Below are 18,419 nucleotides of genomic sequence, written 5' to 3'. Positions count from 1 at the left end.
TATCATTTAGGATATCATAGAGGAGCTGAATTAGGCCGTGAGCTTGGTAATTAATATTTAATTATGTTATTATTAAACTGTCAATCCCATAATTAAATGGCACCGAGAATTTATCAATCCCACCTTCAAATTTATTAGAAATATTTGTGTGGCCTAATAGTTTAGCAAACAACCACAATATTTGCAAATTCTATTTCCATAGAATAGATACATTATACAGTATTCATGACCATTAGGATTGTTTGTATTATAAACAATCCTAATATAATATAGTCATAGAAAATATAACAGTCAGACAAACAATTAATATGGCTAATAATCTGATAGTGACTAAAGCATTATATATTAATCGGTAAATAATTAAATATTAAAAACTTTATATTGATTTGATATCTGTAATATTACTATATGTTGGTATGTTCACAACTAATAATATTTGCTATAGGTGCAAATTAATATTATAATTAATAGAACTTACTTTAAAGCAGTCCAATTATTTTTTCAGGATATTATTTAGGTGTTGTAATATATTATCTAAATGCTAATGAAAAATCTGATGTAAAATATTCAGAGAAAGTGCTAAATACTCTAATAAAAGTAAAAGATTTGATTGAAACATTTCCACATACAAACTCGGAAGAACATGATATACTGGGCATGGCAGAAAACATAAGGGCACAATATAAAAAAGCTTGCGCTCAATTGAAAATATCATCAACAAATCCATATGATGCAGGAGTTTCCTTCTGAAAATTTTGGTAAGTTAATATATGTATTTATATTATAAATTAATACTTACTGAAAACTTTTAAAAGGAAAATTTTACTTTGCTAATAACATAAAAAGCTGTTTACCCTATCGATCTCAAAGAACCATATGGCATTAATGCAAAATTAATAAAGTAATTTAGGGGGGAAAGCGGATTGTTAGTAATATGGACTGAAAGCCCCATTTTAATTTCATATGATCGGTTAACTGGTCTGTTCCTCCTCCTTCCTCGTCATGTTCATCTTACCATCCCATTATCATTATATAATAATATAATTTCTTTGATTATTATTATTAGCTGTAGGTGAAATGGTATTATCATGCTAAAACCTGACCAGTTGTCTGTATGTAAATTTAATTATTGCCATAAAAAAAGTATTACTAAATTCATTGTTACAGGTTGCAAGACTACAACAATGGAGTCCACTGTACACAAGTTACGTCATAATTTAGACTCCATTACTACATTCCTAAATCCCCTGCTGCCACTAGCTAACTGTCATATGGTAGAATTCTTTACTCAAAATCATTGGGAGTCACTTGTCCCTAATGGCTTGAGAGAGGCAATGGCAAATTGGGGTTTTACAACAACAGTTGATAAGTTTTGGAACATTGCAACAGATTTCAACAATAAAGGTTTGTTGTATCTTTTGTATTGTCTAGGTTAATATTATAAAAAATAAGAGTCAAAATAGATTAACTCAAAAAAAATATTATAAATTTTAGTAATGCAATCACCATAGCAATCTATGTTGATTGCATGTCAATATTTCATAATGAAACTAATACACAGATACAGAAATAGAAATATAAAAATTGTTTAAACATTTTTAAATAGCCATAGTTTTTTTTAATCTACCAGTCATTTAGAAAACTGTCACAGCACAAAAAAAAAATATAAAGAAACTTTTGTGTTGATCTTTCTCCAAACCAACTTTTAACGAAATATTGTAACTTCACAAACTCCCAAATTACATGAGTCAATTAGAGTCAAAATATTATGACATATACAGTTGATTGAGTAACCTAATAAGAGTAATTAAGATTGATTTTTATGGAAAATCAATTAGTTATAGTGATCAGGGCTGACCAGTCTCAACAAGTAGCACTCTATGTAATTCAGAAATACATGTATATCATGAGTATGATGCAGTTTTTTAAAATATATTAAGTAAATTACTTAAAACAATATCATAATTTTATTTATGTTTTAGACAAAACTAAACTCGGTGACTGGATCAACAAGGCGCGTTCACACTGCATCACCATTAACAATGATTATTGCCTAACAGTTGAGCAACTGCAGGACCGTATCAAGAACTGGGGAGGTGAAGTTAAGCCAGAAATTAAAGTCAAAGAGTTTATGAGTGGCAAGAAAAGTTATGAGGTATGATTGATAACGTTTAAAATATTGATATCATTTGTGGTCTAGCAAAATAGCTCTTTTTATAGTTATGCACATATATAGAATACATCCAGGTGTTTTCTATTATATATTGTGTCTAAATTAGTATTTATTTAGAGAAACCAGCATATATCTTATAATAAAATTTTTGTGTCACAATGTTAGTTACCATATTTCTCCAAGTGGACAGTCAGTGGCAACGACTTTATTTTATACTATGTAATGATGATGATGTATAGATATTTCACAGTGCATATATATACATAGAATATATTTATGGAAAAAATGTATTTAGTATGTCTGCTGTTTTATAAACTGTGTTCTTGGTTAAGGGTGAGATAAGGCAGTAAAGTTAAAGTTATGTATATAGTGCTATTCATGTGCACAGGCGATGGTTACCTTTAGACTCTTTGCCAGTCCAATTATATAAAAAAAATGTATTTAATATGCAGTGCTTGTAGGTACAAACAATGTCTCGCCTTGTGGCATCGTTGTGCAGCGTCAGTTCATCAAATTGCTGTGTCGAGGCGGGCGGCGGTCGAGGACACTTGCCTGTAGCACTGAGCCTCGGGTATGGTGTACCTAGCCTTACCATCGATTGCGACGTCAAAACATTACAGACAGCGACCGAAAGAATCAAAATTATACAGGTATAATTATGTATGTAAGTATGTATATTATTTATGTATGTATATATTTTTAATAGATACTAAAGGAATAGTATACATCTCTGTGCTACCTGTATACGCTGGCGAGTCACTAGTGGAAGATGATAAGATAAGTATGAGGTCTGTTAGCCCATAGTAGCATATTCACTAGGAATTTATCACGGTGTTACCAGAGGGAACCGCATGGAGGTCAACCTGCCATAGTACATTGATAGCAATGGTATTTTTAATCCATATTTCTAACAATCCCATTCTCCATTAACCATTCTATTACATAGGAATGTATGTGTATTATATGGTCACGTCTCTTTTGTAGTAATATTAACAGATATAACATTTTCGTATTGATTTGTCAGCACAAATTTGAACCAGAGGTAGTAAAAATAGTTACCTTAGTTCACCTATATCAGCTGCCAGCTGTTTTTCAGTCAAAGGGTGTGATTAGGCAATGTAATTACAAAATAAGGCATATCACATTTTAGTCCACCAGAATGAAGTTATTCTTGACTACTACTACATTCTTTGAAACTCCAATTTTTGACAAGTTATTTGCACAAAAAATAGTTTTGAAAAAGATTTTGTACTACAAAAGCTGGCCTTAATCGTGATATAAATAGTATTGGACTATTATGTATATAACATTAATAATAATGTAATAAAAATAGTGCATATATCTCGAAACGTACCCAAAAGACAATCGTATCGAAAAACGTGTCTATGAAGTCTGTTAAAACAACTATACCTGAAACAAACCTAATATTAATTTCAGGTGTAACTTTTATGTAAATCATTATTCACTTATATAAATTCGTTGCCGTAATCTTTAATTATGCCAGTCATCCAGAGGCGTAATAATGGCTTTGTTTTAAAACAAATATTTGTAGTGTAGGCGTATGTAGGATGTAAGTAGTCATAACTTGTGTTATATAGGGTCGATACTAAACATATTACTGTTATGAATGTGTAAGTTTCTACACCTGAATGTTTGATTCATAGATCTCAATAATTCATAGATGTTCAAACCGATTTGGATAGGTTCATCTTATTTCGTGATTTCCTTTTCTTGCATGGGTTTATTGTAAACATTTTGTTTTCCTTGTCACTATGAAAAGTTAATTATGAAGACCACTGGTATCACATTCAATTGGTGACATTCTTAAAAACAGGTGTATGTTTTATAAGAATCAGTGCAGTTAATCATAAAAAAACAGTGAGAGTGTATGTATGTATGTGGATACAAAGATTTTTGTTAATGGAATCGAAATTTCTAAGGACAGTGACATGTAATTTTGCTTATACTTTCTGTATGTGTAAAAAATAAGTCCCATGTTTATATATGCTTGACTCATATTCATATGTAATATATAAATTTGATAACCATAGAAACAATGGCATGCTATAGCTAAAAGGATAAAGGATGGCAATGAGGAATGCATATCGGAGAGTATCAACAAGAATCTGCATAGATTTGCAAGCGCCTATATCACCAAGCACACTGACCTTAAAACTGTAGTTTATGAGAAGTTTCCAGAATTCGCCGGTAGTGACACTAAGTTACTACTAACAGGTAATATACAGTTTCTTCATATTCTAATTCAAATATTTTTACAATAACATGTTAATTATGTTAATATTTTGAAGAGAAATAGAAAGAATTATCCTCAGTATTCTGAACTACAATAAATATGAAATCTAAGAAGTATATCTCATACATTATTAATTTAATCACACACAATTACCCATATAATACTCAGTATAGTTAGTATTTATTTCATAGGGCTATAAGTACTTTTATGATAAAAACAACAACCATGGGTCCATACTGTACTAAAATTTATATACTTTTATTTATTTTTCGAGTTTAATAAATATATATATGGATAATATAACAGGTCTACACACATGTGGGAATTTGGGTCCAGATTCTCTGCGTATCTTCACATCTCAAGACTCCATTAGCACTATCTTCAATGTACCCTGCTGTTACCACCTCCTCACTGAGCGAGTCGATTCGGGCCTGTTTGACATCTTCCAGAGAGACTACGGTCTAGGACATGATGTAGGACAGGGGTTTCCTATGTCGCAGCATTTGAGAAGTTCGTATATCAGTTTTTTAGTTTCTCACATATGATGTATTTATTGGCGTATTTTGGCAAGTAATGGTCCATTACCATGTTAAATTACCAGTTTGCCAACACCATTCTTTAATAATTATAAATGTTGAAAATCGGAATTATAAAACTTTTTATAATTCCGATTTGATTTTTGTTTATTAGTAGTGTTCTGGTTTTTCTCCGGGTAAGAAACCGCGTCTATATCTTGTATTTAATTTCCATTCCTAGGGAGAGGTTAGAAATCTTTACTTTGTGATTACTTTGGTTCTATCTAAATGACTTTGTGAAAACATTCTATCAACCCAGATATTTTTTGTGATTATATTTGTGTTCCTGAAGATGAAAAGTGGACAGATTCTGCGCAGATATCAGCGTTTGTTAGGCAAATAACAGTGTTATATTTTATCTCGCAGATTACAATCTTGGTCGCAACGCAAGGATGCTAGCCGCCCAATCCATAGACAGGGTTGTATATCAGAGGCAGTTGCCATCCAAGAGTTTGCTGTATAGAGCTTTATTAGAGGTAAATACGTTATAATTTTGTATTATAAAAAAACAAGAACAATTAAATTAAAAATTAATAAACCCACAGTATAGTTGGTAAAATCTATTGTCTTTTTTATATAACTGGTATGGCATGCATGCTTGCGGTCCACCTAATGTTAAATGGTAACCGTCGCTAATGTATTTAAACACCTACTGAACGTAGCTTAAAAAGAAGACTGTTTAACGACTAAAATAAGTGAAATTGAAGAGAACATCCGAACGAAGCTGGACTTACTAATAATTATGTAAACAATGACATTATTGTAATAAAAAAACTAAAACTTTGCCTTTTTTAATTCGTTCATTATAGACATCAAGAAAGTCTTCCTATGACTCATACTATTGCATGCTAAGCCCTACAAATTTAATGATCCAATTCTTAGAAACTGTTACAAACACCTATTTTCTATGTGAATAATAATGAAAATGTATATAAGATAGGCTATCGAGTCGCAATTTGTATTTCCCGGTAATAATTAATTTTGAATTTGATGCTACGTCATTGATGCTTTTCACCGAATCTGGTGAAATATAACTATAGTTTATCACGCCACAGCTCCAGTATATCAATAGTTAATTTTTTTTCATACTGTTTTCAATCATTTTGATCCACTGTTTGATATTTCTATTATCATCATCATTGCAAGGCAATGATTATGATATAAAGATCCTTATCCCGTTATTTTAGATGCGCGAATATGTACTATTTCCCTTTTCCAGTAATCTTGGTCAGCCGTCATATCTGAGCTCAAGTTTAAGATTTTATTCCCTATGACTACTTTATTCCTTGGTGAAATTAGTTCATTGGTTTCATGAGTATCGTATCGTACTCGGGCTTTCGGTTTAGTATATCTTTACTACTATCCCCATATTATTAAAATATACATCCGCGACTGTAATTCCGGATGGTGTTGCTAGAACTATTTCTCATCTGACGTCGAATATAATTACATAGTTACCCTGGACTTGATTCATTACTTACTCAATATTATTTTGTTACAGGTAGTAATTAAGAAGTATTTACCCAACGTCCCACTGCCGGATGGCAAATTGAAACGCATTACTCCGAATAAATATAACGATTTCAGAGAATACATCAAAATAGCTGATTCTGTATTAAAGATAAAGCTGTTTGATATTCTACCCGAGTGTCATTTAACTGATATTGAAGAAAATTTGGATTCTCTATGGGAAAAAGTTGTGTTGTTCTATTTGTTAAGGTTGTGTTTAGCACAGGTGATAGAAAGTGTAATATTATTAGATAGAATTTTGTACTTATACGAGAGTGGTTTTGATAAAGTTTTTCTGGTCAAATTATTTGATCCAGTGCTGTCGCCAAGATGTCACAGTATTGTAGCTGTGAGATAATTTGTAAAATATAAATTTGTATGTACAACATTTCTTCAGGGTTTAAATATTTATTTAGGGTTAAACAATAATCTGAACCATTATTATTAAGAAATGGAATTAATTTCATAATTGAACATTAGTGCTAAATTGCCGATAAGACCGCATTTATTGATTGTATACTAATATTATAAAGAGGTAAATTTTGTGAGTTTGGATGTTCCGAATAATCTTCGATACTACTGATCCGATTTTGATTCTGTTGGATAGCCCAGCCTATATATGCTATAAACAATAGCAAAGCGGTAGTCCAAATATTACAAAAACGGGGAAAATGTGATTAAGACGAATTTGCATGGGTCCACCTAATTTTTAATATTTTCAATTGTCCACTTTACGTCTTTAGATACATTAGTTTTATTAATACTGTGGGGTATAATATATGTATATACCTTATGACTGACCCTGTAGTCTATATATTGACTAGCAAATTTCTTGACCATGATTTCAATGTCATGTCGTTGGCTCAATATTAGGTTTCAATCGCTCAATTTTCAAGGTTTATGATTCTATTCAAATTTTTCGCTACGAAGATGTGTATTTTACCTATAATTGTTATTATATATGTAAAGTTATTACGAATTTAGCATTATTTTATTAAATATATTTTAAGTTTTTATATTACTTTTATTTTATAATACCCACTAGTTAATTGGCCTTAATTATGTAACGATGTTATCAGAGGTAGAATATGAAAAGTCGTCTGCGCGAGTACGAATACCTACCTCAGCCTCACCTATTTCATCCGCGAAGCAACTTGCTTTGTAATATTTGTTTCAGTTGTAGGTTGACAGTGGAGGGCAAGACAGTGAAATTATAGGATAAGAGGCTTGACAACTGAGTCTTCTGAAGTGGCAACGCATGAGTATCACATGATGTAGTGCTGTATGTATTCATATAAACGACGCAAAACTGCTTACCATCAGGTTACCGTCAGCTTGCTTGACATTAAATAAATAACCGTGGACAATTAACACAGCACCATATAGTCATACGGTAAGCTTATGTCATGGCTACTAGACAACGGATATAAATAGTTATATATTTTTTGTAAATATATACCTACTACTGTAAATGGACCAATCAACCAACGAGAATAGAAAAGAGACCAACTGCCAGATGGTCTAAAGATATCGGGAAGACGGCAGGACCGACCTGGACAAGACACGCCACAGACAGATTGAAGTTTAAAATTATGCAAAAGGCATACGTCCAGCAGTGGACAAATATATGCTGAAATAAAAGAAAAAGAACTGTAAATGGACTATCTGTATCATTGCAATATTTGTAGCTGATTTATCTATATATATTTTTTTGCCAATCTCATGTGACGAACTGGTTTGAATATATTTAAAATATAAACTATTCTACATTTGAATTCAATAAATAATTGAAATGTTTTTAGTCGACGAATCCAGGGATTGACCACAATGGTTTACAGGAGGGAACCACAAATATCTGAAATGGTACATTAAAAACAGTGTAGTCACTAGTACCCTTTAGTTATACTCTCCACCTCTCCGCCGCGCCGTCCCGCCCTTACAGCTAGATGTGCTGTCTAGATATATTTGCGGAGACTTGTATATGGACCGTCGAATTTGCAAAAATTTTGTCGAGTTGTTAGACGTAATTGGCTTAGGACCGTACTTATGCTTATTTTTGGGGCAATCTAGGTATATCAGCAATAAACAATAATAGAAATGGAACGAACATAATGAACCAGGCAAGAGTAATCCTAATTGAGTATTGGTTCGGCTTTTATCTCAATACGAGTGTGTGTCTGTAAATATATACCTACTATCACCTGCATTTATTATAAGAAGGAACAACGTTGCTTATAAAATATTTTAAGATTTCAAATATTACCTACATTCAATACAATATCGAATCAAACACGAGTCTAAAATTAAGTAAAAATTCTAAATTTAAAATCCTGAGGAATATATTTTTTAAATAATTGTAACGGTGATTCATATCATAAATATATAGATAAACATCTCTTATATGGTATATATTTTTAAAGTAGGTATATAGTCGTCATATTATTTGATGAGTGAGACTATTATCTACACTCTCAGTTCATAATAAAAATCTTTATTAAATCTAAATATACATTAAATAGCGTAGGTGAGAAAGTAGTAAGCTTGCCATATGGATATGTTTTGTCCATTGTAGATACTAAACGAAATTTAATGAAATGGTAAGTAATCTTATTTTTTATGAATGATAATGGTTTGGTTTTCCCGTCTGTGCTAAGATGAGCATGAGGTCAGGTCAGTAAATTCACCACGAATTTATTACGATGGTTTCTAGGGGCCACCGCGTGGAAGATAACCTGTCATGGTACATTGCTAGCAATCGCAATAGTAACAAAGTGCACGATATGGCCATATTAGTTTTATCTGTTTCGTACCTCAATATAATAATATTAAGCTAAGAAAGTAATTTCGTGCTACGACAATAATAAAACTACAAAAAAATAATCAAGCAAAAAGGATTTTAGTGGTAGGTAAAAGTATACTCCTAGGAACTTAAAAGAAAATTATTCTGATCCCCAACAATTCCTAGTTATGGTCCAACCCACTTGAATTCCCCTTGTCGAAATAGCACCTAACTTTTACGAGTTTGTGTATCTAAGGTTTTCAAGGAAATTGAAATAAAATGTGTGTCGTTCGTAACATGAGCTAATTATCCTTGATACTGTAGTGGTATTCTACTTCATCCTCCGTCTTTAATTTTAATCAGAATTAATATATTTACGTTAATTAGTAGGTGGGCCGTTAGAATTCCATAAAAAAATATTGCTACGCCATTATAATTTAAAATATTGTATTATTTAAACGACCAAATGGCCCAACATATTATAATGATTGAAAAAAGTATATCTATCATATGTAATTCAAGTACGTTGTTAGTAAATTGATAGAAAACTATATTAGCTGTTCTCGGGACTTCATTTCTGTGATTGCGACATATTACTAGGTATGGAGATAATAAATAGTGTTCTTCAAACTAGTACATACTGATATTGAATAAATGTAATTTATTTTTATTATTGCTTTACTTTTTTAATTCTCGAAATTATTCGGGTCATATTTACCAAGTACTGATGAAAGTCTTGTCTTTTGTTTCCGATATCGTCCTGTATTATTATTAGTATGTATGCCCAACTTCAGTTGTCCGATCGATCCCCCGTCCAATTCAAAAGGGATCGATATTACGACGGCCTGAGCCGAGGTTCGAACCCCTAGTGGTGCCTTCAGACTAAAGTCGTATCCGTCAGGCGAGAGTTGGCCTTTAGCCGCTCCATAAGTTCTTCCGCGGTTTTGGAGTGCTATCTGCACTCGCCCCCTATCGTCTGGTGAAGCTGTAAAGGCCAGCTGCGGCCAACAGCATTAGAGTAGTCCGAAAAAAAAATGTTAGAGCCGTTTAATTTAATTTAATAAATTTATTTATTAAAATAAGATAGCATATTCCTTAACAGTGTATTATTAATTATTTAGAGATTTCTATTAATTGTAAATGTTAGTCTATAACATTTAAAGGTTAATCCACCGGTCATTCAATAGCAACCTATGCGTTTCAATTCGCTACCTATGCAGTTTTAATGGAACTAATGGATCCTGAGGCATTTTACGACGCCACTTTCAGCAGCTGACAGTCATAAAACTTGAACATCGGTAAATGAAAACATGTAGCTTTAATATCCACATTCACTTAAATTCGCATATTTAGAAACGATCAGACCAACATGAAATATTTTTAGTAGATCATGCAATAAATTCAAAAATGACGTTTTAGTATTTCAATTTATTCATTGGACTTAAATTTAATAGTATCTTTTTAGATAATAATAACATATACCTCTGGTGCCATGAACAGTTGCTATTAATTAGGTCGTAGTGGCAAATTTATTACGAATTAAATACCGGTTACCAGAGGGAACAGATCTAACAACGGGAAGGTTAATCTAACAGAGTACATTGTTAACAATGCGGCTACTAGTTTCCATTACGTAGAATCATTTCCACCAGTTTAATAGTCTTAGATATAGTAACTAACACCGTTTGTAACTCTGGTCTAAAGTTCAAGGATTTAAAATCTACTTAAGCATAGGTATACCAAACAAGGGAATAAATATATATGTCCAAATAAAGAATCAATGAAAGTAAGAAGGTACAGTAATGCATTCGTAACATTTCCGGTGTAGTTCCTGGTAATTATTTTGACTAGAGTAATTTATTTACTGACTTATCGTTTAAGTTTCCTTGTGGTCTGATTCCGAAACGAATTATAAACTTGTATTTTAATTACGTACTAATATTTTACAAGATACATTATAATTACAATATATAATATACTTAAAAGTATCAAAGAGTATCTACCTCTATTAGTTATCCTCTAATATGCAACCGAAACGTTTATGTACTTGGTTACCTTTATTTGTATTAATTTTAAAAATAATACTTTCAAATAAATTAAGAGAAGGTAGAAACGTAGATGCCCCAATTTCTAAGAAAATTATTGTTACTTGGATAGCTAATGTTCCAAATATAATCGAAACAAATAACATTTTAGTTCTTGGTAAACGATATTAGAATCTGAGTAGTATACCTGTTAGTAGTCACTGTTACCAGAAGTGTGTTATCAAATGGCATCACTATTAGTCAGCGTGTGGATACGGCAATGAACATAATAGGTATTTACGTGTAATTTCCATCTATCTATGCCACGTAGAATTTAGACAGGCAGCGCAGTCCACGAGTTAATAAACGAAACCGTTTCCAAGAAGCCAATGAAAGTATTCATTTTCATTATTGGTCTCGTGAATTTCAAAACTAGAGTTGGTGTAGGGAGCTATGATTAATTTCTTTCGAAAATTGCTCTGTTCTTTTTAGCTGTCCCGTCGGTTTCTTCATATATCTGTACGCGCTTAGGCACATATAGTCACGCTTGTTTCCTATTGGAGTAGGCAGAAATTAATTCAATTTATACCTCTTCTTCATTCAAATCATAAAACTAAACAATTTGTTTGATTATTTCATGGCGCTAACCTCTGGATCTCATATATTAAAAAGCTTTTTGCATTTGATAACGCAATTATTGAGGAAGGATGTAGGCCTATTAAACATCACTCCCATGGGAACCGAGCAAAAAGGAAAAGTCACAATAAAAAGTCACAAAAAGAATTCAAAATGTAATAAATCTATTATTACTTTGTTTTACAAGATGATAACTTATTTCAATTTACTTGTAGGTAGGTTTTTATAAGGTTGGGTCTTTTATAAGTAATACCTTTTTGTATACATTATAAACACTAAAACTGCCGTATATGTAATTTAAACACTAGCTGACCTTAGCCTGTGTAACATAGAGGAAACTCTCAAAGGGAACAAATTTTACCCGTTTATGTAATACTTTTTGTTGATAAACTATCACTGCTATTGGTCTTGTTTTTCGATAAGTAATATATTCAACACCGATAGAATTCGGAGATTCTAATTAGCAGATTCGTGAGATTATCGAGTCAACTAAACAAACTGAATAGTTATTCAGCTTTATAATATTAGTGTACATTATATTTTGCACAGGGCTTCATATTATAACCTAGAAACATTTAGATGTGTTTACCAATCGAAGCGTTAATTCCTCAAAACATAGGGATTATGCTGCAATGTCAACTCGAATGAGGTGGATGGAGGCCATGTTTATAATCTTACCCCCTGGTATTAAGTAGGTATATAAGTAGTGTTATTGAAAATTAATGTACATAAATATGTATAATAGGTACATACGTTTTATTTTGAAACTAGTGTACTCGCGACTTCGTCCGCGTAGAATTTAACTTTATATTTCTAAAACAAAAGTAGCCTAAGTACTCCTTATTACCTACATTAGCTACCTGCCAAAAATAGTCCCGTCAAAATCAAGAAGAAGAGATTAGCCAGAACAAACAGACAGACAGAAAAAAATTTATATTCATATGCATGTAGTAAAAAACTGTCATTTCAATATTACAAACAGACACTCCAATTTTATTTATATGTATAGATATATATATGTACATATATATATGTTATCATCCCTCTGTGTTATTTACTTCAGCAAAAAGTATAAGGTCAGTAGATAAATTATTACTTTATGTGAGAGTCTACTCAATATATGTAGGTATACATGAAGAATAACCAATTGTACAGAGGTCTATAGACTGTACATTTTCATCATATTTTTTATAAGAACCTTTAATAGACCTAGGTATACTTAGCTTAATAAAAAATTACTCTACTTATACTAGTATATTATATTTCTCTTATTTTTTACCTACTGTTAGCGCTCTTGAATAAACGAATAAGTGGAATATAAAAATAAAAATAAGAATATAAAAAAATGAGTTAATCAGGATTACAGGAATTACAGGAATCACCACCGAGGCCGTATGACTAATCTCAATCAATTGAAAGCTAATTTATTAAACAACGTATAACCTAATATAATAATTAAATATTTTTATTGTTTAATAAATAAATAATTTATTAATAATACCTCTATATTATATGTTTCCTGTGGTAACTACAGTTCCCTCTTAGAAAATTATTTAAATTAGTAGGTAAAAAAAGGTAAATATATTAGGTTAATTGTTAAAGAACACGTGCTACCTGTACGTTACGCTCTGAATGAGTGATGGTCTCGTAGGGTTATTTTAATGTAATGTAAAATTCATGATAAGACATTATAAACCAGGCAATTAGGGCCTCACAATAAAACTTATCGTATCGTATTATAGTTTCTAAATTAGCATTTACACACTTATGAATGAATAATATTTTTATTATCGAGATTATTTGTTTGAAAGAATGTAATTGTTTGTTGATATCATACCATCATTCACCACTTCGATATACATTCATATCGCATTGGGAACCTAGATACAATCTCAATATTCACAATGTAATATTCTGCCAGCCACATTAGGCAAAAAACACGCTACAAATCTTTAAATTAATAGACAATGCATTGTTTCTGGAACATATGTAATGACAATCGATTGATAATGATTATATTTAAAAAAAATGATAGGAGTTAATGTACCTATAAAGTAGTATAGAAAATGCATTCCCTAACCGGATATGAGGGGTTTAATTACAGCCTCAACATGTGCAATCGATCGAATAACACGTTCTACATTCTTAGATAGCGTAATGAATTACATACAAATACTTTCACCTCACGGGGTGGTAAAGATAAAAGTCATATCAGTGATTTATGGTTTATTCGACACTCCAACGATTTTGCACAGCATCAAAATATTACCACTATAATCCATCCCCATCTGCAGTAGGCGTGGTGACTAAGCTATACGCCTCTGCGAATTTCTGGTGGTTCTGCGTTTGAAACAAAAACTTCGGCGTTATTTATTAGAGATCATTATGAAAATTCGCGCTTTTTCCATTACAGCGTAGGCTGAACCTACGTATATAGCGTTTTATCTGTTCATCTTATCTTTTTTAATTATTTTATATAATACATCAGTTTTGGATGGATGGCCTCCTTTCGAACTACCTGATTAGGTTATATAAAAAGTTAAAAGTTTTCATAAATATTCGTATACGTACTTAGACACCTTCTATCTCATTTAGACCTCATTGCTATTCCAAATATTATATTCTTGAATAGAGCATTCACATGGATCATTCGAATATTATTTTATCTCAGTTTAGTATCTTAAATGTCAAGACCCTGGGAACCAACTTGCTAGACTTTGTTGATTTTTGAACCAAAATTAACTGTCCTGTAAGGAACGTCGTTAGTATCGCTTTTATAGTTGTAGTCCTGATAACTTTTTTTGTCATTTCTTAGCCTCTACTTGGAATAACAAGTGTTGTCGGAACTTTTATTCTTGATCTAAAAATCTACACGCCTAGCATGTTTGGTTCCAAGTGTCTTAATAGTAATTAAAATGTCCAAACAAATTCCGGCTAGGTGTGACGGTTAACTGATTTAAAAGGCCCTCCCGTTTAATTTCGATTTAACTAAGTTTGTATTTATTTTAAAGTTCTTAGTCGTGACTTCGTTTGATAAACTTTCTCACAAGCAGACTTTGTATAATGTCTTCTATTTCACAATTAAATCCGTCGTCAGCCGTTTGCTTTACTGTGATCCGATTTGAAGGACTGAGGACTAAGTTAGATTAGACTAAAAGACTAAGTTCCTATAGGTTACAGAGGCATAACAACTTACTTCTCAGGAATGGCAACTCATGAGAGACAGAATGTGCTCGTATTTTGTAAAGTTGTTGATGTATATTGGCGACTAACATTTTGCGTTGATAAATCGTCAAGTGATTTACAATTCCAATTACATAAAAAATGTATTGAGGAGAGAAAAATGAAGCCTATGACCAATTAAATTGTCTCTATTTATTTACCCCGAGAAAATTTTGAATAGTGGAATAAGTGGAGGGCTGGAGGTCGATCTTCAATGAAATTTTGGTCTCTATCGATCTAGCCATTTCGGAGGAGTATCGTTACAAAGACTCCGAACTGATCTCTAAAATTGCTCCGCGCTTGGCACTACGCTAAATAAACATTTTTACAATAGTAAGAATTGCCATGAATTTACTTACATATAGAAATAAATTAATACTACCAATAAATTTGAAAGCTAAGCAAATGAATTATTCTTGTATTTCATGAAATACGATAATCGGAATTGAAAGTGGATATAAAAAATTCAATTTGCGATGTAACCGGATTCTAGCACATGTGATATTTCATACATCTAAAGAATGACCATTATTACTCATAAATAAAGGTTGGTGCGTTTTGTTGTCTTCGCGGCACGGCGGTGGGCGCGCGCCCATACATCGCACTGGACATAGTACGTAACTGGGATGCTAATTATTAATATTACAATATTGTGGAAACGTATTATGAATTGTACTGCAATACCACGATATACCTATGAGACTACCTAATGGTCGATTTTGTTTTACAGTCTATACTTACCTACACTTAAAATAAAAAAAAACTAAATCATATTCATCATGTTTTAAATAAAGGCATTTTTTTAAATATAAAACCTTCTGTTTATACATAATAAATAAACAAAATATGATAGTTACAAAAAAATACACTAATACACATTGTGTGTGTTATGTTGTATCTATGTTATGTCTATATATGTTTTTGTACATAAATAATATTGAACAAATAATAAAATGTTACGAACTTTTAGTTAATACCTTAAATATATTTTGCCCTTTTAAAAGGCAACTCAAACAGTTACGCCCTACAGAATAGGGCGGATCACTCACCCCTATAGCTAAAAAGCCGGAGCTCATAGCTTATGCGGCACTCTGAACGCAACCATGAAACCAAACGTAGCCTGCACTACCGCGGTGCTAGCCCTGCTACTGGCCGGTTAGTTAAAAAAAGTTTTTAACTTTTTTATTACAACTAGATTTTTTTGTTTCTTTTTTTTTTGTAATTATAAGCATTCTAAATTTGTAATTATTATAAAATTTTAAGTTTCATTGAGTACAAAAAAAAGTATTTTTTTATGTAAAATACACTTAGGTATTTATTGCTCGTAATTTTATACTCTTTATTTGCTGTTCTATATAAGTTTTGGAGTAAACAATAGTTTAACTTTTAATAATTAAAAAAAAAACTCATTTTTAACTGCGATTAAGGTAAGTGCTATATGTAACTTTAAAAATTTTAAACTCTTTATTGATTGAGTTCACTGTTGTATAAATATGTTAATGGACATAAGTTCCTTTAAGTATATAATCCGTAATTGAAATATTTAAAAACATTATAAATTGTTGTATTGACACCTGTGTCAATCAACCACTCCTAAATTCCATGAAAATGTCCTAATTCTTGGCACCCACTGTGTGAACTTAATTAAACCCAACTTTTATTGCGAAGTCTATGACTGTACAAAATACATAATAATATTATCAATACTTTTTATTGCTACATTGTGTTTATCACAGTGTTATAAATTGGATATGAATGGCCTTTATAGCTATTTATATATTTATAGTTTGATTCACGTAAATATGTTTGTAATGAAATTGCAATATTAACAAATAATTGTTTACGTAAGTTTAAATCACGTACTTATGTACCTTGTAAAAAATGTATAAAATTTAAAACAGTACTAATCATCATTACATAATCATATAAAACAAATTCGCTATCGCTGTCTGTCCCTATGTATGCTTAAATCTTAAAAACTACTCAACGGATTTTGAAGCGGTTTTTTTAATACATAGAGTAAAGAGGAAGTTTTATATACCTATATAAGACATATACACCGGTATGAAGCCGCGAGTAGGTAGTTAGTATATAAGATGGTCCTAAGCGTTTTGTTATCATCTGGTATCGTTTTAAAATCGTTCATCGAAACTTATGAAGACTGCAACGATTTACTGATGCGAAAGATTCATTTAGTTTTTCAGTTCAATTTACTTTAGTTTAGATTTTTACCCGTGGCTACATCTACTTTTTTCAGATAAAAGATGGCCTATGTTCTATTGTTTTTCTATACCTACTGTTATTCTCTATTGTTATAATGTCCATCCTCGTCTCATGTACCTAAGTTCATGTAAAATTTTATTAAGATCCATTCAGTAGTTGTGAAAACGTAACAAATAAATAGAATAACACATTTTTATATCCATAATACCAAACTGTTACCAATAACTATGTCTGCTTTTTTAGATAAAAATAGGCTAAGGCTATATATGCCTTCGTGGTACCATCTACCCTCACGCAATTACATTTATCAGTTTAGTCGTGAAAAGGGTAATCAACAGATCGACTGACATACTTTATAGCAGCTATTATTAAAATACTAATATTAATATGAATTATCATCTTTTCGTAACACATACGTAAACTAATTCATTAAGTCAATTATTATAATGGTACGGTTACGAGATGCGTTGCTAATTGATTGATTTCATATTTTATCCATCCCTGTAATGCAATTTGTTATTATTAATAAAGAATATTCTCTGTTAGCTAAGTAGTGGACTGGTAGAAAACGCCTTCCGGTATTAAGTAAGTCCGTCATATGTAGCGTATTTAATTGTGCTTTGAAGCTCGTATAATAAAGTTTACGCCTACTATGACTTTCTTTCACATAAGTTAATTGTAAGATGGTACAGCTATGGTAGAAATTAAACTGTTATTTTCTGAAATCTCGCAATTTTCTTCGAAACTATGCATTTATTTGTGCCTTTTTAATAGAATAGAATAGCATAGAATAGAAAATCATTTATTCAAATAAACTTACATTGAAGCACTTTTGAATAGTCATTACATTTTTTTTAATCTACCGCTCGTTCGGAAAGCTGTCTCATCACAAGAAGAACGAGCAAGAAACTTGCGTGTTGCTCTTTTAAATAATTTTATTATTACTTTACATTTTTAAGTTTAAGTGTGTGAATACAAACCACCAATTAGCACTAATTCAATTAAATACTCAAAAAGAAAAAAA

General features: G+C 31.4%; 2 protein-coding genes across 3 annotated transcripts in view; both read left to right on the top strand.

Moving 5' to 3' along the window:
• The first annotated feature begins 632 nt into the window (after positions 1-632).
• LOC131840910 (probable methyltransferase-like protein 25) lies at positions 633-7,312 on the top strand. Its single transcript, XM_059189128.1, has 8 exons — positions 633-758; positions 1,168-1,404; positions 1,983-2,155; positions 2,635-2,823; positions 4,225-4,408; positions 4,734-4,937; positions 5,369-5,478; positions 6,504-7,312. The coding sequence occupies exons 1-8, from the start codon at positions 728-730 to the stop codon at positions 6,867-6,869; spliced, it is 1,494 nt and encodes a 497-aa protein (XP_059045111.1). The 5' UTR covers positions 633-727; the 3' UTR covers positions 6,870-7,312.
• An 8,957-nt stretch (positions 7,313-16,269) lies between these two features.
• LOC131841026 (uncharacterized) overlaps positions 16,270-18,419 on the top strand; it is a 29,579-nt gene continuing 27,429 nt past the window's right edge. For both annotated transcript variants that reach the window (XM_059189269.1, XM_059189261.1), the window contains exon 1: positions 16,270-16,327. In XM_059189269.1, coding sequence (XP_059045252.1) covers positions 16,276-16,327 — 52 coding nt within the window. In that variant the 5' untranslated portion in view covers positions 16,270-16,275. The remainder of the gene's footprint in view (positions 16,328-18,419) is intronic.

The sequence above is a fragment of the Achroia grisella genome, unplaced genomic scaffold, assembly GCF_030625045.1.
Source record: "Achroia grisella isolate CSIRO2021 unplaced genomic scaffold, CSIRO_AGI_Agris_v1 utg1063, whole genome shotgun sequence".
Lineage (NCBI taxonomy): Eukaryota > Metazoa > Arthropoda > Insecta > Lepidoptera > Pyralidae > Achroia > Achroia grisella.
This window is presented reverse-complemented; position numbering and strand designations above follow the sequence as displayed.